Here is a 23,364-nt window from a genome sequence, read left to right on the forward strand (position 1 = left end):
ATTCTCTTCATGAATGGCTATCACCACTAGAGGGCACCAAAAAGTGGCTTTTAAGGCTCCTGGTAAATTTAGCTTAAAAGTATGACATAGGCCAGCAGACCCTTTAACAGTATACTTTGATACCCCAGAAGTATTTTGTCATATTGCTATATAATTCTAAATGTGAATTTGAATTTATTAAAAACGTATAGTCCACAATTTCACAAAAATATTTCAAGGTGGATTCCAGAGAAAAAGCACATAAAGCATAAAAAACACAGTCTATACAAAGCGTTATTGGAAGCACAGATGCCATACTTCCTAATGTAATGCCACAACTAAGCACAACCTAACATCATCTATGCCTTCTCTTAAAGGTTGCAAGCTTTTCTAAATAAATATCTTTTAAAGTTTTTTTTCAGCTGTTGTCAATTATCCAAATACAATCCGGTAAAGAGTTCCAGAAGCATGGACCTGCAATTGAGAAAGCTTTTTCTCTCGTTATATCCAACTGAAAGGCTGACTTTCTTAGGTTATACTGTTGGCAGGATTGAACAGATTCATAGTAAAAAAAAAAAAAAAAAAAGTCATTGGAAAAACACAAAGTAAGGAAAAACTCAGGCTCTCTAAATACAATATGCTTTAAATGTTGAGCTCAGGATAAAGAGCCATCATAGGTTTTAAAAAACAAAATCCTTATTAAATCCAATACATCTCAAAAAATGTCTCCAATTTATATATAATGGTAACCCAATTTGACTAAAAATGGTTGTCGCCAAAAAAAAGTACTTATCTTGATGAACATAATAAAGAGGCACACAAAAGTGTGGTCTAAAAAATTCCAAACATTCCTAATCACAAAGCAGATGTGATAAAGGGGCACAAGGAATTTAAAAACAAATATGAAATAAAAACAGCACCATATATTTTTTTTTACATTCAGTATCAAATGGTCTAAAAATGCTCTGCCTAGAGGCTTTGCAAAACAATTGTAGTAGGAAGATGACTGATTTTGAAAGACTAGATCAGACTGATGCGATATCTAAAGAGATTATTTTTAAGTTCTATAGTTTATTTTGGCTTTATATACCATTTTATAACAGACAGCATACAGGTACAAGAGTTCCCAAAAAAGGTGGCGACAGGAGAAAAAGTGACGCCCAAAGAGTATCACTGGGTGAAACAGGATTTTAACCTTGGTCTTTTGGTTCCCAGCTTTTCACTCTAACCACTAGCCATTCCTTTTTCCCTAACATGCTTTTTCAATTAATTTAGCAAAAGATGCCTAAAATTTACAGCATCATGAGAAAACGTTGGCTTCCCCTTCACATTGACAGCATGGTCACAAATTTGAACATAAGAATATGCCATACTGGGTCAGACCAAGGGTCCATCAAGCCCAGCATCCTGTTTCCAACAGTGGCCAATCCAGGCCATAAGAACCTGGCAAGTACCCAAAAACTAAGTCTATTCCATGTTACCATTGCTAATGGCAGTGGCTATTCTCTAAATGAACTTAATAGCAGGTAATGGACTTCTCCTCCAAGAACTTATCCAATCCTTTTTTAAACACAGCTATACTAACTGCACTAACCACATCCTCTGGCAACAAATTCCAGAGTTTAATTGTGTGTTGAGTAAAAAAGAACTTTCTCCGATTAGTTTTAAATGTGCCCCATGCTAACTTCATGGAGTGCCCCCTAGTCTTTCTATTATCCGAAAGAGTAAATAACCGATTCACATCTACCCATTCTAGACCTCTCATAATTTTAAACATCTCTATCATATCCCCCCTCAGCCGTCTCTTCTCCAAGTTGAAAAGTCCTATCCTCTTTAGTCTTTCCTCATAGGGGAGCTGTTCCATTCCCCTTATCGTTTTGGTAGCCCTTCTCTGTACCTTCTCCATCGCAATTATATCTTTTTTGAGATGCGGCGACCAGAATTGTACACAGTATTCAAGGTGCGGTCTCACCATGGAGCGATACAGAGGCATTATGACATTTTCCGTTTTATTCACCATTCCCTTTCTAATAATTCCCAGCATTCTGTTTGCTTTTTTGACTGCCGCAGCACACCGAACCGACGATTTCAATGTGTTATCCACTATGACGCCTAGATCTCTTTCTTGGGTTGTAGCACCTAATATGGAACCCAACATTGTGTAATTATAGCATGGGTTATTTTTCCCTAACTCAACTAGTGCCCTAGTAAAGAAGAATCCATTCAAGATGCTACTCAGAAGGGATAACACAGAATTTAATTTGAAGATCTTGGTTTTGTTGGAAGTTTATAGCTCATTAGGTTCTTTCTTACCACATTTGATGGGAATGCCTTGTATTATATACCTATTGGAAAGAGCAGGGATTCAAAAATTCCTCCAGAATATACTCTCCAGAAATGAAATGCACTCGTGAAAATAATTTTTTTTGGGGGGGGGGGGGGAGGAAGAGCTAGGAGTGCATGGTGAATGCATTTCTGTCCTAGTGAGCACTCCCCTTCTCCACCCCAGTGCAGCCCTTTCACTCTATTATCACCACCTCTATTGCCCACCATGACGCAGTCCTATCTCCCCCTGCCCATGTACAGTTCCCTCTCCCTCCACATTTCATCTCCCACTTCAGCCCCGTCATTCTATCTCCGCCATCCTGCCGGAACACTTTCTGTCCTTCCCCCTGCTCCTACTGCTGATGCCTCCTGTGCCCCAGTTGGGGCTTGAAGATGTCTTCTCCCTCAGGGGTCCCCATTTGAGATGAAAATAGCTCTTCCCTCCCAGGTTCCAAACCAGGGGTGAAAGTCTTGCTACCCAGGCTGTCTCATCAACTGTGAAAATTCACTTGCCTCAGGCGAGTGGATGAGTGAATTTGCAATCCTCTGGGATCATGTTATGGATCTATAGTATTACTGATCTGTCATTTTCAGTGGATCCTGGATAATAGCGTTTGGCTTCCAATTGCTAAGATATATTTGTTTAGAAAATAGGAATCCATAATGACTCGTTTTTGGATTATAGTAATATGCTCTTTGATAGGTATTTCGGAAATGTCCTCCTGTCAGACTTTTCTTTCTCTTCTTGGGATTATAACAAGGAATTGAAGATCATGATGGGAGTTGGGGTGGGGGGGAAGTCTAGAAAATAGGCAGAAGATACCTAATGGACCAAGAAGTACGAAGTGGATTTAAGTAAGAAGGTGACTTTGAGAGAGAGACTAGACAGGAAACATTCTTGGTTTATAAAGATTAGTTTTTATTGTTGCCTTCTGCAGTGTTGTTCATATACGTGTTGTGTGAAACAACATTTTATTAACCATTTATTGTAATTTTAAGAAGCATAATAAAATGACAACATTTTAAGAATCTATATTTAGCATGGGGGGATAGAATTCTCTTAGAACTGCTTGGTGACAAATCAAGCATAGATTGCCACAGCTGACTGCTTAGTACCAGTGAGGAGAACATCTGCTAAGACTCTCATTTCTCAGGCTGTTCAGGATCACTGCATACGGCAGCGTGCACTTTGCCAGTCACGTGCCTTCCGTTTTCGGTTTTCTTATTGGCCTGGAGCTTGGTGATATAAGTACACACTGGCTGGGGGGCATCCCAGTCCATAAACAAGTGCTTCAGCAGCCCTTGCTTATGTGTAGGCCAGGCCCGCCAGTTCCTGCTTCTTTCTGCGCAACTAAGAAAACATAGAGCTGACCTGGGAAGGAAGGTAGTTTGAAGCCTAACTCAAGAACATTACAGTAGGCAAAAGAACACCAGAAATTAAGATCAACCCACTTTTCAGAAAATATGTATTTGTGAAAGAAAGCCCCAGGCACGTCTGGGGAACTTAGGGTTTCTTATATTAAATGTATGGCAAAGAGGTAAATAAAGGAAGACGGAGAAGAGGCCTGTGAAAGAAGATCAAACTGATTTATAGTAAAAGAAAAATATGTAGATGTAAATGAAAAGGAGTAGCAAACTGACATGATTTCATTTGGGCAGGATAAAATTGCTTGTTTGAAGCTGATAGTATACAAACTAATTAACTTGTGTTTCCTTATCTGTTTTTTTTTTCTTTCCTCAAAGGCTTGCCAACACAAGAGGAAATGTGAAGGCTGCATTTGCAGATGACTTTGACACCCCAAGAGCTGTTGATGCAATTATGGACCTCATTCACCATGGCAACAGACAGCTTAAGGTTGTTACTAAGGTAACCCATTAGGATATAGAGATCCAAAAATGGCAGCTGTCCAGTGATGCTAAATAATGATAAATCCAGAATGGCCTTTTGTTTTTTTTGTACAAAAATGCAGCTGATACACAAATACAAATGATTCTTCTCATTGCAAGCTTAGCTAGTTTTAAAATGTGTTCCTCTATATAAAGCATGCATTGTCAATCAGGAAAACTTTTGTAAGACATTGTGCTCCACAGATTTTCATCCTTGCACTATCTCTTTTACATTTACTCTCATGTAAACATGCTTGAATTGCAAACAACATGGAAAAGTGTAGCCAAAGTATTTAACACCTGACAAGGAAATTGCAACCTTAATGCATGGAAATATTTAGTGCACAGTCAGATATATATATATAAATATATACGTGCATATTTTTTCTACAAACATGCATGCCATAAAATTTCATACTTATTTACTCTCATTTTTTTAAAAGATTTATTTCTCTTTTGAAGGTTTCTTTTGTGCCTGAATTTTGTTGATGCTCCCCATGTTTTCAGCATAATTGTATTGAAGCTGAAGCTACAATGGTGAAAACAGCGCTTTTTTTTTTTTTTTTGACATGGTTCAGTTTTGAAATGGGGTAAAGCCTATGTGGTTAATTCCGGAGGCTGTAACTCCGAACATATATAGACAGAGTGGAGGTGGTCCAGAGAAGGGCTACCAAAATGGTGCAAGATCTGCACTAAAAGCCTTATGAGATGACATTCAAGGACCTAAATATGCATACGCTACAGGAGAAACAGAGATGTGATAGGCACATTTAATTATATCAAAGGTATAAAAAGTGCAGTAGAAGAAGTGTTTTTTGATTCCCAAGGGAGTAAAGTCAGGCGTGACATCGGAAAATGTTTCTTCGCAGAAGGGGTAGTGGATATGTGGAATTACTTCGCAGCAGAGGTGATGGAGGCAAAAACAATAATGAAATTTAAGACAGAATTGGATAAGTACAGAGGATCCTTAACAGAAAAGTAAAAGGAAAGCCAGGGATCAACTGTGGTCAATAGCATTGCACCTGGAAATAAATTGAGCAAACGGACCCTACCGTCCTTAACTCTCATCGTATTCTGTATACTACTATAGCCAAAAATATAATTTCATGAACTGTGTTTGGCCAGAAATGTCAGTGCCTTTCCCCTACTTTATTAATGCAATTGGAGAGGCAAGTTTTCATAATGTTGCATATTTTAAAATAATCATATTAACATGTGTACTTTAGATAACCACACTCAAAAGACTTTTTATGCATGAAAATTTTGAATTCTCTGACAAGCAGGGCTAAATTAGCCATGACATGTGGAATGATGTCATCCAACATTGCCAAATGGCTCCATCTCAGTGAAGTTTTATTGCTGAACATTTGCGAGAACTCCCAAGCGCAAACTGCCTCATTAGCTCTTTAGTCTTTTTTGTCTGAACTTTGGCATGGATTTGTATCCTCTCTCTTGTGTTTTCTCGAAATCTGCTCTTGCAGTCTTGTTTTTGCTTTTACCATCCTATCAGGGCTTCTCAGTGCCAAAGAAGCGGCGCCATTCAGCTCATTCTGCACTAGCAGTGCGGGAATCATCAGCATCATTGAAACACCAGTTTCCAGTACTGTCAATGCAACATTTGGCATCAATGGTGCAGAAGGCTTCAGCACCATTGGCGCAGAAGCCTGGAATGTACTTGATGCCACTTGTGACCCTTACTCTGGTGGGCCCCGGTGAGATCACTTCATAGGTTCTCTCTTTTCTGGTGCCTTTATCACCATCTCACCTCCTCTTCCCAGATCCCAGGGTCCCATTAATGTCATCTGCCTGGAACACTCAGCCTGAGTCCCTTTTGCTGCAACTGGAAACGCCAGAACCTATTCAAGGGCACTTCTCCATGTGAGTCTTGATGCAGGTAGCCTAGGAGGAGGCCTCTACTTGGAATCCGGTGCATGCTTCTCAAGACAATGATCCTATACTGACCTCTGAGGAAGATTTATTTTCTCCAACTTCGGCCCAGAAAACTCAGCAGTCCGCAGAACTAATGAACTTTCTTTGGTAGCCAGTGTCAAGGAGGGCAGTCTTCAGCCTGTCTAGGATGTCAGATTTGCTCCCTAATGGGGGAGTCCCTCCCTCTTCTACACTTTGGGAATTCCCATCAGAACTTCCAATGGTTGAAGCTATCCCGCTTTCATTGAGCAGGCCCAATCCTTTCTGCGGAGGAGTCTAGTCAGCATTCAAAGGAGGAAGCATTGTCTATGACCAACTGGGACCTTTCCCTGGAGCTTTTCCCTCTGAAATAACCAAAGTTGCCACTTAATCGCCATCTTCTTAACCATTTGGTTCAGAGAGCGGGGTCTATGGAGATTCCTTATCTGAACTGCTGGAGTATTTGTCCCCACCAGAAGACCTCTCATACTTCAGATTCCTGGACAAATTTGGTATGGCCGTCTGAGTTGACGTACAGAGGGACATTTATCCCCACATAGAGATCTTTATCCTACTTAAGGTCCTGGAAACCATTTCCGAACCAACAGTGATCCCAGTTCATCAAATTCTTTGGGATCTGCAAATAAGAATATGGGATAACCTGGCCTTCTGCCCCTCAGTAGACAGGAAGCTGGATATTAAATGCCAAGTGAAACAAGCTCCTGGTTTTGGCATAGACCAACTGCCGCACCAGCCTGCCTGTGATGGTAGAGTCAGCCTCTTTCAAGGGGGCCAAAAAGACCTGGATATTTTCTAACACTACCCCAGGTAAGGACCCCAGATTTTAGACAACTTCAAGAAGAAAGTCTTTGAGTTTGATGTTAAACGCTGCATTGCGACCCACCAACTTTATATGGTAGAATACTTACACAACGCCAGCAACAAGCTTAAGCCTTTCGTGGAGTCCCTGGAAGGGGAGCAGGAGGGGTATCACAAGCTCTTCTGGACAGAGAGGAGTGTGAGCAGCACCTCATCTGGCCAGTATACGAGTCTTTGAAATGGTGGCAATTGGTTCAGGAACCGACGAGAGAGGGAGCAATTTTAGATCTAATTCTCAGTGGAGCACAGGACTTGGTGAGAGAGGTAACGGTGGTGGGGCAGCTTGGCAATAGTGATCATAATATGATCAAATTTGATTTAATGACTGGAAGAGGAACAGTGTGCAAATCCAAGGCTCTCGTGCTAAACTTTCAAAAGGGAAACTTTGATAAAATGAGAAAAATTGTTAGAAAAAAACTGAAAGGAGCAGCTACAAAAGTAAAAAATGTCCAAGAGGCGTGGTCATTGTTAAAAAATACCATTCTAGAAGCACAGTCCAGATGTATTCCACACATTAAGAAAGGTGGAAGAAGGCAAAACGATTACCGGCATGGTTAAAAGGGGAGGTGAAAGAAGCTATTTTAGCCAAAAGATCTTCATTCAAAAATTGGAAGAAGGATCCAACAGAAGAAAATAGGATAAAGCATAAACGTTGGCAAGTTAAATGTAAGACATTGATAAGACAGGCTAAGAGAGAATTTGAAAAGAAGTTGGCTGTAGAGGCAAAAACTCACAGTAAAAACATTTTTAAATATATCAGAAGCAGAAAGCCTGTGAGGGAGTCAGTTGGACTGTTAGATGATCGAGGGGTTAAAGGGGCACTTAGAGAAGATAAGGCCATCGTGGAAAGATTAAATGATTTCTTTGCTTCGGTGTTTACTGAAGAGGATGTTGGGGAGGTACCCGTAATGGAGAAGGTTTTCATGGGTAATGATTCAGATGGACTGAATCAAATCACGGTGAACCTAGAAGATGTGGTAGGCCTGATTGACAAACTGAAGAGTAGTAAATCACCTGAACCGGATGGTATACACCCCAGAGTTCTGAAGGAACTAAAAAATGAAATTTCAGACCTATTAGTAAAAATTTGTAACTGAAGACTGGAGGATAGCAAATGTAACCCCAATATTTAAAAAGGGCTCCAGGGGCGATCCGGGAAACTACAGACCGGTTAGCCTGATTTCAGTGCCAGGAAAAATAGTGGAAAGTGTTCTAAACATCAAAATCACAGAACATATAGAAAGACATGGTTTAATGGAACAAAGTCAGCATGGCTTTACCCAGGGCAAGTCTTGCCTCACAAATCTGCTTCACGTTTTTGAAGGAGTTAATAAACATGTGGATAAAGGTGAACCAGTAGATATAGTATACTTGGATTTTCAGAAGGCGTTTGACAAAGTTCCTCATGAGAGGCTTCTAGGAAAAGTAAAAAGTCATGGGATAGGTGGCGATGTCCTTTCGTGGATTGCAAACTGGCTAAAAGACAGGAAACAGAGAGTAGGATTAAATGGGCAATTTTCTCAGTGGAAGGGAGTGGACAGTGGAATGCCTCAGGGATCTGTATTGGGACCTGTACTTTTCAATATATTTATAAATGATCTGGAAAGAAATACGATGAGTGAGATAATCAAATTTGCAGATGACACAAAATTGTTCAGAGTAGTTAAATCACAAGCAGATTGTGATAAATTGCAGGAAGACCTTGTGAGACTGGAAAATTGGGCATCCAAATGGCAGATGAAATTTAATGTGGATAAGTGCAAGGTGATGCATATAGGGAAAAATAACCCATGCTATAATTACACAATGTTGGGTTCCTTCTAGTAACCATAGTCTCTTGAGTCATCTCAAGTGTCTCGGAGATGTCCAGAGATAATGATTGTCTATCCACATCCTCGCTGGTATCCATAGCTTGAGGCAAATAATATGCTTTAGTAATTACTGGTTTAGCAGAGGCGGAACACTTCAGTATCTGAGAGGTATATATTTTGAAAAGGTCCATTGGGGAGATCATTTTAATCATAGGGAAATTCAAGATACTTAAATTAAGACCTTAGACTGTTCTCTATATTTTCCAGCTTTTTGTTAATTCAGCTTGTACCAAATTATGCTGTACCTTTTCAACAACAGCCATACTTTGCTCCAAAGCTTCAACCTTATTATTTTGATGGGATATCATATTAGCATTTGATACCACCTGATTTTTAGTTTCCAAAGTAATTTTTGATAAGGAAATAATTGAGGCTTCCAATGACTTTAAGGCAGTCCAAATAGTAGTGGCTAAAGTCATCTCAGGAGGGGGGCTGGATATTTTCCTCAGAAACAAGCATTCCAGGAATAACACCACCTATCCCCAAAACTGTGGCTGTCCCATTCTCCATATCTGGGGGTAACGGTAGGATTGACGATGTTCCTGTCAGGTCGTGCAGGCCAGGTCCCCCTCTACTCCTATCCCCATAGGGTTGTACCTCCATGGTTTCTTCGATCCCACTGATCTCTTGCGGGGATCCTTCGGACAGCACAGCTGTCACACCTCCCTGGAAATCATCCGGGGGAGCTACTATCACTGTCTGTTCTCCGCTCACCTCGCAGCATGGTGGTGCAGGCCTGCTTGGTGCGCCAGGGCTCAATGAGATGACCAGGATCAAAGGGGATGGTGTATGCCCTACAGCCATCCCTGCCACAACCAACTCTCCCAGCATATTCGTTGCAGCCACTGCAAAAGAACTCCCGATTCGCAGCTGTGAGGTCTCTAAAGGAGAGGAGCTTAACCCAGGTCCCCATAATCTTGCCTTCCTCTTCGTATGAGGCGAGTAGAGGAAATAAAAAATTAAGGTAATTGAATACGGAGCTTTCAGCCAGCGTGTCTCATTGAGCGGCCATCTTGAGCCCTCCTCATAACAGATCTTCTTCTGAAGGGATCACAGCACATCTTCCCAAAGCTCAGAAAATGTCATCAATGCTGGTGCACCTCTGTCACCACTTCTTGCCTTAGATCCTTTGCTAACTGAAGATGTATCAGTCTAAGAACTAGAGGAAGATGACGAGGAAGAGGAATCAGATGAACTCAATTTATTGCGCTTCCATTTATGTTTGGATTTTTCTTTCTTCTTGCCTCCTGACAATTCTTGTGCCTTGGAAGTAGACGCCGGAGGCTCATGAACAACAGGAAATTCAGCTGTCTGTCTCCCTCAGCCTGCTGAAGACTCCCCCTGACTAATCTCAGTCCCAGCCCTTTGAACCTCAATGTCAATAGACTCACCATGCTGAAGAGTGGATGTAGTTGCCAGGTTTGCATTTGGGATACGAGGGTCCACTTTACGAATCGACTGAGAAACTGGATCGCTTCGCCATCCTTCCTGAGAGGTTCCAGGATTATCAGACGAACCCCTCGGCAAAACAACTTTCGAGGGAACAAATGGCACCACAGGAGGAGGCCCAACAAATCCTGCTGAACCAGGACCCCTTTCGGCCGTCCTTGTAACCTTACTAGAATTATTCCAATTAGGGTAACCCCCGGGGACACCATGCCATCCAACAGGACTAAAACTGCCAGCTGGGAATAAACCCGCTTCAGGCCCCATAAGCCAAGGGAAAGGCAGGCCACCCGAATAGCCACTGCCTTGCCCAGGGAGTCTACCTTGGGAGCAAACCCCGAGTGCTGCGGTAAGGCTGTCACACCTGAAGGGGGCCACGAACTAGAGAGATCCCAATTACCCCTCGAGTTAAATAGATGCCTTCCCCAAATGGAATTCCAGCCAGGAACAGCCACAGGATCCATTAGATTGACTCTCCCATCCCCAGGCCAACCTCCAGTGCCAGAACACTGCAGCCTTCCCTAATCAGGTCACCACACACTAGGCCCTGCAGCCTGATCAAAGCCCCCATCTGCAGCACATCCCACCGAATGAACAGGAAGGGAATGAGTGCTTGCAGCACCATGGACAGCGGTCAGGGTAGGCTGCAGCATCGCAAAAACTGCGCCTGCTCTGCCAGGCACTGAAGCGGTCTCAACGACAGAGGACCTGAGGCCTGCAACTCCTCCCCCTCCGGCCCTAGCAATAGCTGATCCAGTGCGGCCGAGCAGGCCTTGTGCATGGCTTCACTCTCTGCCATGGCTCCGCTCTCCTCGTACGCCACCACAGCCTCCTCGGACTCCATGACAGGACTTGAAAGGAGCACCAGAACCATTAACCAGACAAGTGACAGGCACTACAGCAGCACAAGGGGAAGCGGCCACGGCAGCAACAAGGCGCGAATGAAAAATTAGCGCCGTTGCTGCCGGTAACACCCCCTGACTCCTCCTGTTCTCATGACCTAGCACCCTAAGAGCCAATGGACTCTGCCATTTCAAATTTAAACTACTCCTTTGATCATTGGACTGGCAACAGTCCAGGCTCATCACCCTCTCTCCTCTTACTAATGGACCAAGTACCCACTGGTCCCACCCCCTCCTTTCCCAAATCCCCCCTCCCCCACCCATTCCTATAATCCCAGCGGCCCGCTTCCTCGTGTGCCTGGCACCATATTACTTCTGCCAAGCAGGCACAAGGCCTGCTCGGCCTCCCAAATTATCTGCACATGCGTAAGGGGTAGGACAAGGAGTACAGCCAAGAAACCCACTTGAAGACTGGAACTATATAAATTATAAGCCAAGGAGAACTGTAGGTTGTAAAACTTTAAGTAAAATAAGACAAAACATCTTTTAAACAAAAATTACTAAATCATTTATTAGAGATTTCAGCAGAATTATTTTCATATACAAAAATATTTCTAGGAGGCTCTGTTGCTTTGAATTTAATGTATTGCACCAAAAGATCAGAGTTTATGATTTTGCAACAGTCAATGAGAAATGCACCATCTTAATTATTTTGACAGATGTTGCATGCAAAAGATTATAATCTAGCAGAAGATTTCTTGCATCCATTTTGCTTTATAACATAAATATATATATAGAGAGAGAGAGGGAATCACATTTGTGCGGTGACTGGTTTTTTGGTTTTTTTTGTGTGTTATATGCCAGTTTTTTGTGACTTGCAGGAAGAAGCCAGATCTTCTAGAAGTCCTGTGGTGTTTGGCAGCATGGTTTCCTTCATAGAAGAGTTTCTGCATATAGTTGGGATTTCTCATGAAGATAGAGAGGTATGGAAGTTTTAAATTATTCTTGTACTTCTATTGTGTAACGGAGGAATGGCATATTTTTTCCATCAACAAGACTTCATATGTATGTTTTCAAGTAAACCAAGACGCATCTGTCAGAAAAACCACAACTCCAGTTACTGTTTAGAGGCTTATTAAGCAAGGCCCATCTCCTGCACACAGACACCGCATAGAACAAATTCATTTTGCTAACTGCTTACATACATAGCATAAATAGTTATGAGCAGTGTTATCTGAGTTTTTAAATCATAAAAGTATCTTTAAAGTTTTATTATAAAGTACTTGGGATTTGGTCACCCAAATAGACAGTACAGTTGGCTGATGCCACCCTACCTCTTCCCATATCTTTAATTGCACACTGAGCATTGACTTATCATACACTGGCTGTTAAACATTTGCAAAAATAACTTATGAATATTAAAATCATACAGTAAGTTTGTGTGCCTCGAGTTCATCTTATATTCCTTTTTTGGCCTGGTAGTTCCACCTTTCTGTTCTACTTCAAACAGAAACAAAACAGTGCTTGAATTCTGGCTTCTTGAGCCTTTATTCACAACTACCTGTGAATGTTTTACCTATTTTATAATAGATCTTGCTACAGGTTCACTGTGTGCTTGCAGTAAGACACAAGATCAGAATCCCCCAGGGCACTTCCTTGGCAAGATCCACCCCCTCACCAGACACAAAGCCAGTATCCCCCAGGCTCTTCCCCTCTACCCCACCCCCAGAGAGAACCCACTGTCCCAAAATAGTCAGTAAACAGATTCCAGAATAGAGGTGTTGTATTGTATGCCCAGCATAAAATAATGCAGCAAAAGTTTCACATACAGAGCAAAGGCAGATTACAATAATAAAGCAATGCCATATTTCCCTTGGTGTTGTCACAAGAGCTCAGAAGAGCAGCATAGCTGTGTTACTTCTAGTTGTTTAGGACTGCAGAAATCTCTTCCTAACTTGTTTAGTACATAACACATTAAACAATGGCCTCCTAAGCACTAGCATATATAGAAGACTAGGGCAACTACCATATTTGCAAAAAATGATAATTTATCACATTTTTTGTTCACTCTGGGGTTGATTTTAAAAGAAGGATGTGTGCGATTCCCAGTGCACGCATGTTATAAAATCCAATGGCTGCATGCACATGCATGCCAGATTTAAAAATCTGCACGCACATGTGTGGGCGTCCCGCAACTCGCACATGTGGTGGGGGGAATTTTACAAAGCAATGCACAGCGACGCAATCGGGCCTCCCCCAATTCCCACCCAGTCCGCTCCAGTTAAGGAGTGGATTGGGAGGGAACTTTCCTATACCTAACTCTATCCTACCTACCCTAACTATCCCTAATTTTTTTATTTTAATATTTACTGCTTCTCCAGTGCACGCTTCCCCGGGACAGCGGCTAATGGTGCTGTCTCAGCCTGCCCCCCCCACCCAAACCATGTCCCCCGGGTCGCCCCTTTTCCTTCGGCCAGCACTTCTGCGTGTACTGGGGTTTATGTGCGTGGCTGGACCTGTTGTAAAATACGCGCATCGCGTGCAAGGCCCAGCCATGCATGTAAACCCCAAAATTTAAGCGCATAGCCCTTTTAAAATCTGGGCTTTTGTGTAATTGATCAGATAACCCTAATCAGGAAAATCTAAACCCCATCTAAGCTTTATACCACCTGAACTTTAGCTGCCCTAGAAGTTTGGCCAGATTGAAACCTTTAGCAGGTACGCCTCCATGCTGCCAGAATCCTCTTGGTTCTCAGCATCTCCTGTCATCTGTTGCAATTTCTGTGCTGATGGTTGTATACATGGCTGATTTGATTTGGGGATGCTGGCTTATCGGAATTCAGGTCATGCTTGCATTAGCTCATTTAGTGTTAGGCCCACTTTACTCAACATAGCGTGCTTAGCAGAAATTCATAGTACTTTCCTGAGTTATACATCTACAGTTATTTGGATGCCTTTCCATGCTGTGCTGGGCTAGTTCCTTGTCCGTCAGGATCTCCTGCTCAGTGCTTAATTTGTAGACAAAAAGGAAGTGGAAATGTGGAGAGGAAGTGGAGTGGGAGAAAGCAGGGCCGAGGCTAAGGCCAAGTGTGACCTGTGTGAGGAGAAAGAGGAGGGGGCTGTGAACTCTCTCCTACATATACACTCACACACATGTATGCAAACACATCCAGTAGCAGCAGAAACAGTGGGAATGACAAGCATTCATTTCGTGTCTCTTCATCTTTTCTCATTCATGACCTTTCAGTTGTGCTGGAAATTACACAAAAATCAAGGTCATGTGGCTTCTCTTCTCTTGGGGTGAACAACTCCAACACACTCTACTCTGCTTTGTCTGGGCTGGGGAGCAGCAATGATCCTGCCACCAAGGGCTCTGCATCATTTCTGAAGGAAACTGAAAATAATTTACACTGCTGGCTCTACTCCTTAAGTCCTGGAAAAATCCTGAGTCCATCTGTCTACACTAAGGAAAACGAAGTAAGTAATTTCTCCATTTCCTAGCGTGTAGCAGATGGACTCAGGACCAATAAGTATAGTGTACTCCTGATAGCAATTGGAGACGGATCAGATTTCAATCTGACATCAGCCCCTAGAACATATACCCCTGCAGGAAGTGCAGCTCTTCAGTATTTTCTGTCTCCATAGCAGTTAGGGACTATGGACTACAGGTCAGCCACCTGAGCCAGGGAACAAGGCTATCTTCACCAATCTGGACCGTGCTCACCACAGACGCCAGCCTTCGAGGATGGGAGCACATTGCGAGGAGTTAACAGCCCAAGGGCAGTGGAACGCAGAAGAGTCGGGATGGAACATCAACCGCCTAGAAGCGCGGGCGGTCAGACTAGCCTGCCTACGTTTCGCTCACAGACTCCGAGACAAAGTGGTCAGAGTAATGTCAGACAACGCCACGACAATGGCCTACATCAACCGTCAGGGGGGAACCAGAAGCCCTCAGATGTCTCTGGAAATAGACCCCCTAATGTCATGGGCGGAAGTAAACCTCCAGGAGATCTCAGCCGTCCACATCGCCGGGAAAGACAACATCACGGCGGACTACCTCAGCAGAGAAAGTCTAGACCCAGGAGAATGGAAGCTGTCATCCGCAGCGTCCAAATGATAGTGAACTGGTGGGGAACACCAGACCATGGATCTTTTGGCATACCGGTCAAACGCCCAAGTACCCAGGTACTTCACCTGCAGGCAGGAACCTCAGTCCCAGGGGATCGATGCCCTGGTACAGACCTATTATACGCCTTCCCGCCGTGGCCCCTATTGGGCGCAATCATTCACAAGATTCAGCTACACAGGAGACTAGTACGTCTGGTGGCCCCGGACTGGCCAAGAAGACTGTGGTACGCAGACATGAGAAGACTACTGGCAGGGACCCCCCTGCCACTGCCTCCACACACAGACCTGCTTCAACAAGGACTGATCCTTCACGAGGATCTAGCTCAATTCTCTCTTACGGAGTGAGACGTACGAATAGCACAGTACACCTCAGTGAAGATTTGATGTCATTTGGAGTGAGGAAAGTCAATGTTCTCTCACCCTAGCTTGATGGACTCTCTACCAGGGTACCATCAAGCTAGAGCGAGAGAACATTGTAGAAATGTCACCTTTCTGAGACTTTCCTCACTTCAAATGACATCAAATCTTCACTAAGGTGTACTGTGCTATTCGTACGTCTCACTCTGCATGTAAAACTGGCCCCAAAACCCTACACCACCACCAAAACCTCATCTCAAGTTACTAGCTGGCCCTCCTATAGTGAAATAAATAGTTGATACTATGAAGGTCTCTTTCTGTCTGACACAGACACACACACACACACTTTTGATGAATCTAGGGGTAAGTTCTGACTAGCTTATTAAAAACTTGAATAGCAGCAAAGACGTAACATTTCTGAATGCCCAACTCATGAGAAAATGCCTCTGTGTTTGAAACATAAAGACCTATTAAAAAAAAAAAGGCAAGAATTTTATTGACTAACCAGGCAAAAGATTCTGCTTAAATGGGCATCTAGCTTAGACCTAAAATTCAGACCTTAAAAGAATGCTCAGAGCATGCATTTTTCAGCTAGCCAGGCACTTTTACAATAACAATTCAAATTTAAGATGCCAAATTTCTATTATATTGTTTACCCAAATAAACTTGTAACCCATTAATATACATCCAATAAAAATGTCTCCACATGAGGACTTATATCAGTTATTTCTCACCTTCTGAAAGCTTTTTCTGATTTTCCATATTTTTTTTTTAATAGTTTGCTACAAAAGAGGAAAATTCAAGCATTCTCTCCCCTGTGCTAGATGAGCTGGTAAGCTTCCGGACCAAGGTGCGCAATTATGCATTGGCTACTCAAGAATCAGTCATATCTGCTGCTGAAGAAAGCCCTGTAATGTCAAGACAGGAGCAGAAAGTGAAAAGACAACATTTACTTCTTGAGAGAAAACCACTTATAGAAGCTTGTGACTCCCTACGTCAAGATCTTGCTGCTTTTGGAATCAGCATAAAGGTAAGATGAGAACACCTTTTTAAAAATGTGCGCATCTTTAGGTCTTAACCTCTAAGAAGCATAGAGCATTTTTTACAGTTAAAGTACTCCAAAGCCAGACTTGTCTCCGCCTTGCACATGAAACGTTTGGTTTCAAATTTTAGGGCCTGCTTTTGAAGGAGAGGAGAAGCATTGTTAATATTCAGACAGGAAGCTGAAAGCCATAAGAGCTCTCCCAGTCAGGAGTCTAATCACTAAACAGGGGCTGGCAAACTCCTGGACTTCATCAGCTTTTTTCAGATATGCTGCTGACAACTTACCAACTTGCAGACATTTTGAGGATGGTATTTGTAGATCTATATAACTATCTGTTTTACTGTTAGCTTGCTGTTCTGTCTGTTTATTTTATTATGGATGTTTTAGTTTTTTTGTAAGCCGTTCAGAGCTTTTGTAATTGGGTGGTCTATCAATATTTTAAATAAATATAAATAAATAAACTAGATTTCCTATCCAAATCCTAACACTGTCTCCGCTCCCCAAACCTTCATTTCCTCTTGCAATGGGTCTGAAGTGGTGAGGGTTTATGGGCACGTAGTATTTTAGTTCCTGATCTATGCTCACTTCATGTGGATGAACCCAACACCACTGCCGTGATGTCCAGGGAAAAGGGATTTAATTGGTAGCCCCTGCCCCAACCCCTGTGAGGAAGCATTCATTTTCACCTAGGAAGCAAGATTTTGGTAAATCGGTTTCTCCTAGGACAAGTAGGATGGTAGTCCTCACAGATGAGTGACATCATCAGATGGAGCCCGGCACAGAAAACTCAGTGTGCCGGTCAAAGTTCTAGAAACTGACAAAAGTTTTCCGTGCCAGGCTCCATCTGATGATGTCACCCATCTTTGGGGACACCTGTTACAGGTAAGCAACTCTGCTTTATCAAGTCTTCTCTTCCCAACATCATAGGCTGACCAGTTAGCTTTCTGAGAAGATGGGCAAGAGAACTTGCATAAGTAAATTACATTTTATGCAAAAAAAAAAAGGCTCATACCACATATAAACACTCGCTGTGGTAAGAAGTCAGTTAGTAGTGAACTACTATTGCTGAAGACTCCAGATTCTTCCCTAATTATTCCTAAAACTTAATAGAGTATTGCAGCACCCGCTTCCATGCCACACCCATATCCGCACAGTCTTTGGCTTCTGCTACCACAATCTTTACTCCCTGCCGTTTTCCTTCTTTTGTTGCTCTCCACATTGGGAATTGAACTGAGATCAGAAACTCATTTCAGATATCCCACAAATGACTTTCAGGTGGCAATGATTTGGGCTCATCCAACATGAGTAAGAATCGCACCAGTGAGCTGAAAGGAAGCAGTCTAGCTAAGGGTATTTAAATAAGATAAATCTAAATAGTCAAAGCTTAAAGGAAAGATGCAAAATAGCACATTAAAATGTTCTTATCTTTACCAACTAATACATTTCTCCCTTCTGGAGTGGGTAAGTAGGAACATGTGAGCTTGCTGTCCTCCTCTCTACTAACTGGCTTAACAGCATTGTTTTGGGGAAAATCAATGCACGTTGAAGAAATGAAGAATAAAAAAAAAGGTTAAACAATGTATTCCGCCCAGCAAGCACTGATCTGATTGTATTAGCACCTTGTTGAAATGTCTTACTAGAGGAGTATTTTGATGTTTTGCCCTAAAGGAGCAAAATGATCCACTGTAAACAGAAAACAGAGTATACTAAAGGATACATATATTTATGAAATAAAACTTTTGTTTGTTTTCATAGGACCGTGGCAGTTCATCGACATGGGAAATCCTGGATAAAAGAACAGGCAAATAAAAGCTGCCACTATGTACTTAGGTAAAGGATACTGTGACACAGAATCTGAACTGTGACAGAGATATAATCTGAGCTATCGTGCTGAGGTTTCACGCCTCTTCCAAAACAATAGAGTGTTCAGAAGACAAAATATTTGTAGGTATGTTTTAGAAGGAATAAAACCAGGGGGCGGGCCGGGACAGCGCACGCCGGCGGCCTGGCCAGCGCGCAGTCTACTGCTGCTTGGAGCAGCAAGGTAAAAAAATAAAAAATAAATGTATTATAGCTAGGAAAGGGTTAGGGGTCGGGGAGGAGAGGAGAGGAGAAGGGACAGGGGTAGGAAGGTTAGGTAGGGGTATAGGGAAGTTCCCTCACAGTCCGCTCCTTAATTGGGAGGGAACTGGGGAAGCCCTACTCGCGTCGCCACACGTATTTTTCTAAAATCCCCCCTTCCCCCGTGCGCGGAGCAGGCCACCCGCACATGCGTGCCTGGACATGAAAATCCAGCAAGGGTAGGCACGCGGGACGGATGGGCCGGGAACTGCATGCACGTGGACGCGCGTGCGCTCCTTTTAAAATCTACCTTTTGCTATCTAGCATGAACGTGCCCGCCCCTTCTTCCGCTCTCTTTCCCCCTCCTGTTGACCTGCACAGGTGCCTTAGCGTGAGGGCTGTGCAGATTGACAGTCATGATTGGTGTCCATTAAGAACCAGTAGGCTGGCTGGGTCTTACCTTGGGAGAATGGCAGTTGCTGTACATGTGATAGGCTTGGGCCTACTTTACACCATGGAGGCAAGTGAAGGAGAAGATGGGAAAAGACAAAGAAACATTCCTAATTTGTGTCAAGCATGTAATTTCTCAACTTGTTTATAATATCAATAAAGAAACATGGCAATGTGTACTGGAAATGAGACTATACATATGCTCGGATAACACACGCTCTAGGCACGGTGTATTGCATATTTTCTTTTATATTTTTAATATTAGCATTCTGAGCTTGGCAGTTATCAGCTCTGCTGTACAGAGCCATGATGCTCCAGTATATGGATTAAGTAGAACACATTCCCTGCCTCTGATCTATGGCATGATCCATCAGAAAGCATTCATTAAAGTTTCATTTTTATTTTTTTTTCAATGCGCACTTTTATATTAGGATTTTGTGAAGATAAGATCTCTGCAGGAGAGGATGGTGCCATATAGCATCTCTGTGTTTAAAGGATCCAGTTACATTAATTTTTCCTTTTAAATTGACAAAGGCTACACTTAACCTACAAGCCCAGCCACTAAAACACGATTCCATTTTATCCTGCTACACCAGGGATGGTGAACACCAGTCAACGAGTGCTGCAAACAGGCCAGGTTTTCCAGGATATCCACAATGAGCACGCCCTCGAAGACTGGAGTTTGCCATCCCTGTGCGACACCAATCCAGACAAATCTCTCCAAAATGTTGAAGCTTCTTTTATTTCTTTTCAGTGTTTGATCTGTTCAGGGCTTTGTCATAGGAATACTGGTTTTCTCTGTGCTGCACTACCCCTAAATAGTGGCAATGATGTCACAAAGCTGCGTTATCTGCCTCCATCCTGATAGGGGGACATAACCAATCATCTAGACCAGCACTTCTCAACCGGTGTGTCGCCAAACACCGGCAGGTATGTCGCGTCTCCCGGTGTCCCACTGCCCCATTGTACTTTCCTTCTCCCTTTTTCCAGCCCCTGTGGGCCAATTGAAAGCCTCCTTTCTTCCTACCCCCACTGCCCAATGGGAAGCCTCCTTCATTCTGCCTGCCCCCTTGCAGGCCAATCGGAAGCCTCCTCCCTTCTACCTGCCAGTGGGAGTAGGAAGAAGGGAGGAAGCTTTTGATTGGCCGGTGAGGCAGGCATTGCATAGCCCAGAGGTGGGGTGGGAGGAATAGCAGTGATGAACTCCGACAAAGCAAGGCCACCACGAGAGCCCATTCCCGTGGCGGCGAAGAGGAAAACCCAACCTCGACCAAGCAAGGCCACCATGGGAGCCCATCCCCGTGGCAGTGAAGAGGAAACCCAACCCCGACCAAGCAAGGCTGCCACGGGAGCCCATCCCCGTGGTGGCAAAGAGAAAACCCGACATTGACCGAGGCCACCACAGGAGCCCATTCCCGTGGCGGCGAAAAAAGAAGGCCCGCCGGAGTAAAACTGCAGCAGAACTGGAGCCCATCCCTGCAGTGAAGGAAGAAGATGTTTTTGGTGAGAGCTGGTGTGTCTGTGTGTGTGAATGAGTACCTGGGTGAGAGCTTGTGTGTCTGTGTGTGAATGCCTGGGTGAAAGCTGGTGTGTCTGTGTATGAATGAGTGCCTGAGTGAGAGCTGGTGTGAATGGGTGCGAGCTTGTGTGTGTGGGTGTGAATGGGTGCGAGAGCATTTGTGTGTGATTGAGAGCTTGTTTATAAGAGCCCATGAGTGTGATTGAGAGAGAGACTGGTCAGGGAGGTGATGTGTTTCTGTGTGAGGGAGAGACTGGTCAGGAAGATGATTAGTGTGTGTATGTGAGAGAGCGACTGGTCAGGAAGATGACTGGTGTGAACAAGACTGGTCGTGGGGTCTAATTGAGGGGGTGTGTGTGAGTGACTGGTTGTGGGCGCTAAGGAAGAGGACTGTGAGGACAGAGCTTCAGCAGCCCTTGCTGCTTCTGGTGAGTGCTATTGGCCTGGAAGGGAAAGGAGTAGGAGAGTTGCTGGAGAGGGTAAGTAAAGGTGGCTTTTTAAATTTATTTTTCTTGATTGACTGCCATTTTAATTATTGGGTAATATGCGGTTTGCTGTTTTGAAATATTTTATTGATATTTGGACATGTTTTAATAATTTTTATGTTTTTAATTGTTGGATATTATTCTGTTCAGCAGCTGTTTTGTAACATTTATTAGTAAAGCTTTACAATTATTTCTGTGTGGGGCTCTATAGCAGCTTGGCTTATTCTGTTTTCCCAATAGGAAATGTATTAGTGTTTAGGGCCTGGTTTAATAGTTGTATTTCTTAGATAGGATTATTACTGTTTGAGTGTGTCCCATAATGCAGGTGCAACTTTGTGCGGGTTAGTTTGTGTGCATTATTGCAAATCCTGAGAGTCTGTTAGGTGCTATATTTCTCTTTCCATTTCTCCAGGTTCACACTGCATGCAGAGTGGCTTTTTTGGTTTTCCATTCCAGTTTCTGTCTCCATATTTATAATTTGTGGTTTTTCTGTACTTGGTGAAGGGTGTGCATTTGTATCAATCTTATTTGTTGTGTTTTCTCAATAGGATATGCATTAGTGGTAAATTACTGTCTTTTCATAAGGAAGGCTATTGTGCCTGGTAGTAAAGGGAGTTTGTTTTGCTTTTACTGGGATGTCATCAGAACCAGAATATCTTTTTTGTATGGTGAGTTGTACAGGGTAATGCCCTAGATCTGCTCTGCACTCATTGCTGAGGGGTTGAGGGGATTCCTGTGGATGCAGAGTGGATGTTTACATTTAGCCCCGTGACGGTCACATGTTCAGTGTGTCACGCATGTGAGAACCATCGGTCAGGTGTGTCCCGGCCAAAAAAAGGTTGAGAACCACTGGTCTAGACTAGTGTAAGAGAATTCACGGAAAGAAAATTAACACACCAGAAAAACTCTCCTTTTTTAGTGGGGCAGTTTAGCTGTTTGCCCAGAGTAAATAATTTTGATATAATTAGGATGCTATTTGATACCCCCAAAACAACACTGAGTTCTTTAGATATCTTGTGGATTACAAGCATGAATATATCAAGAAGAGTTTAGCTGTGAGAATGACTTGGTTTTATTTTGTAATGATAAAAACCGCAACGCATCTTTATACTTCAATTCTCTCAAGACATATGCAGTTCATTGTCACTCAGTATAGGTGAAGTCATCCTGCCAATGCTGATACAGACACACTCTAGCAATTTCTCAGAAATCATGCAAGGCACGTTCAATAGTTCCCATGTCCATACAGTGTGCTTCAGTGCATTTTCCACAAGGAGCATCACATGTGTTTTACTTCTTCAGCTGCTGCCTTTTTCACTGCTATTTGTGCTCCACAACAATGTTTTTCAGTTTTTGGATAGGTGCGAATAACATGATACAAAAGTGAGCATACCCTGTGTAGCAAAAAAAAGGGAGGATTATTAAATAATAACAAATCCCCGTTTGAAAAAAAGAGCATGTTTGTGTGCTTTCCTCACACAAGCATACAAATACCCTCACTGCAATAATTTTTCAAACAATAAATGAGACTTGTTTTAAACTCGGTATGCTCTGAGCAGTTTCTTTTAAGTCTTAAAAATTGTGAAAATTGGAGGCAGTGTTTCAGATGGACAGGATAAAAAACATTAATAATGTAAAAGTGTGTTACGATCTGTGGATTTTCAGAAAAGAGTAGTTTCTATATACCCATCCACAGAGTCTCTGATACAGAGATCCAAAAAAAGACATTGAAGAGAGACTGAACTCCCTAGAAAACTGTATGTATTCATCACAGATATTGATTCATTGGTAGAACATTTGAAGATCGGCCACATTACCCACCATATCAGGAACACATTCTTGATGTATCTCTTCCAGTCTGATTTTTATCAGTGAATGGGGAGTTAGAAACCCAAACTTTCTCAAACTCTGACATGAAAAGACTGGTCAAAGAAGGGGGCCATGGTTGCTCCCAGTGGCAGTTCCTGAGATCTGCTGATAAAAGATCCCTTCAAAATCAAAAGCATTTCTAGTTAGTGCAAGAGTGATTAATTGTAATATAAAACCTGTTGGTACGATATGGGGACATGTTCGACTAATCAGCAACTTTTGGATCACATCAAGAGCCTCAGTCTGTGGTATACATATGTACAATGATTTAATATCCATGGTGACAAAAAAACCAAATCCAGACAGTCTTCAC

General features: G+C 42.8%; 1 protein-coding gene across 4 annotated transcripts in view; it reads left to right on the plus strand.

Moving 5' to 3' along the window:
* The window catches only part of CARS2 (cysteinyl-tRNA synthetase 2, mitochondrial), a 217,729-nt gene that overhangs the window by 158,922 nt on the left and 35,443 nt on the right, over window positions 1–23,364 (plus strand). For 2 of the 4 annotated variants that reach the window (XM_029604706.1, XM_029604707.1), the window contains exons 12-15: window positions 4,048–4,171; window positions 12,019–12,120; window positions 16,401–16,652; window positions 18,423–18,497. In XM_029604706.1, the coding sequence (XP_029460566.1) occupies window positions 4,048–4,171; window positions 12,019–12,120; window positions 16,401–16,652; window positions 18,423–18,476 (532 nt within the window). In that variant the 3' untranslated portion in view covers window positions 18,477–18,497. Of the gene's footprint in view, window positions 1–4,047; window positions 4,172–12,018; window positions 12,121–16,400; window positions 16,653–18,422; window positions 19,356–23,364 lie in introns of those variants that run through there. The other 2 variants (XM_029604705.1, XM_029604708.1) reach the window with 1 other exon arrangement.

This window comes from Rhinatrema bivittatum, chromosome 5 (assembly GCF_901001135.1).
Source record: "Rhinatrema bivittatum chromosome 5, aRhiBiv1.1, whole genome shotgun sequence".
NCBI classification, from domain to species: Eukaryota; Metazoa; Chordata; class Amphibia; order Gymnophiona; family Rhinatrematidae; genus Rhinatrema; species Rhinatrema bivittatum.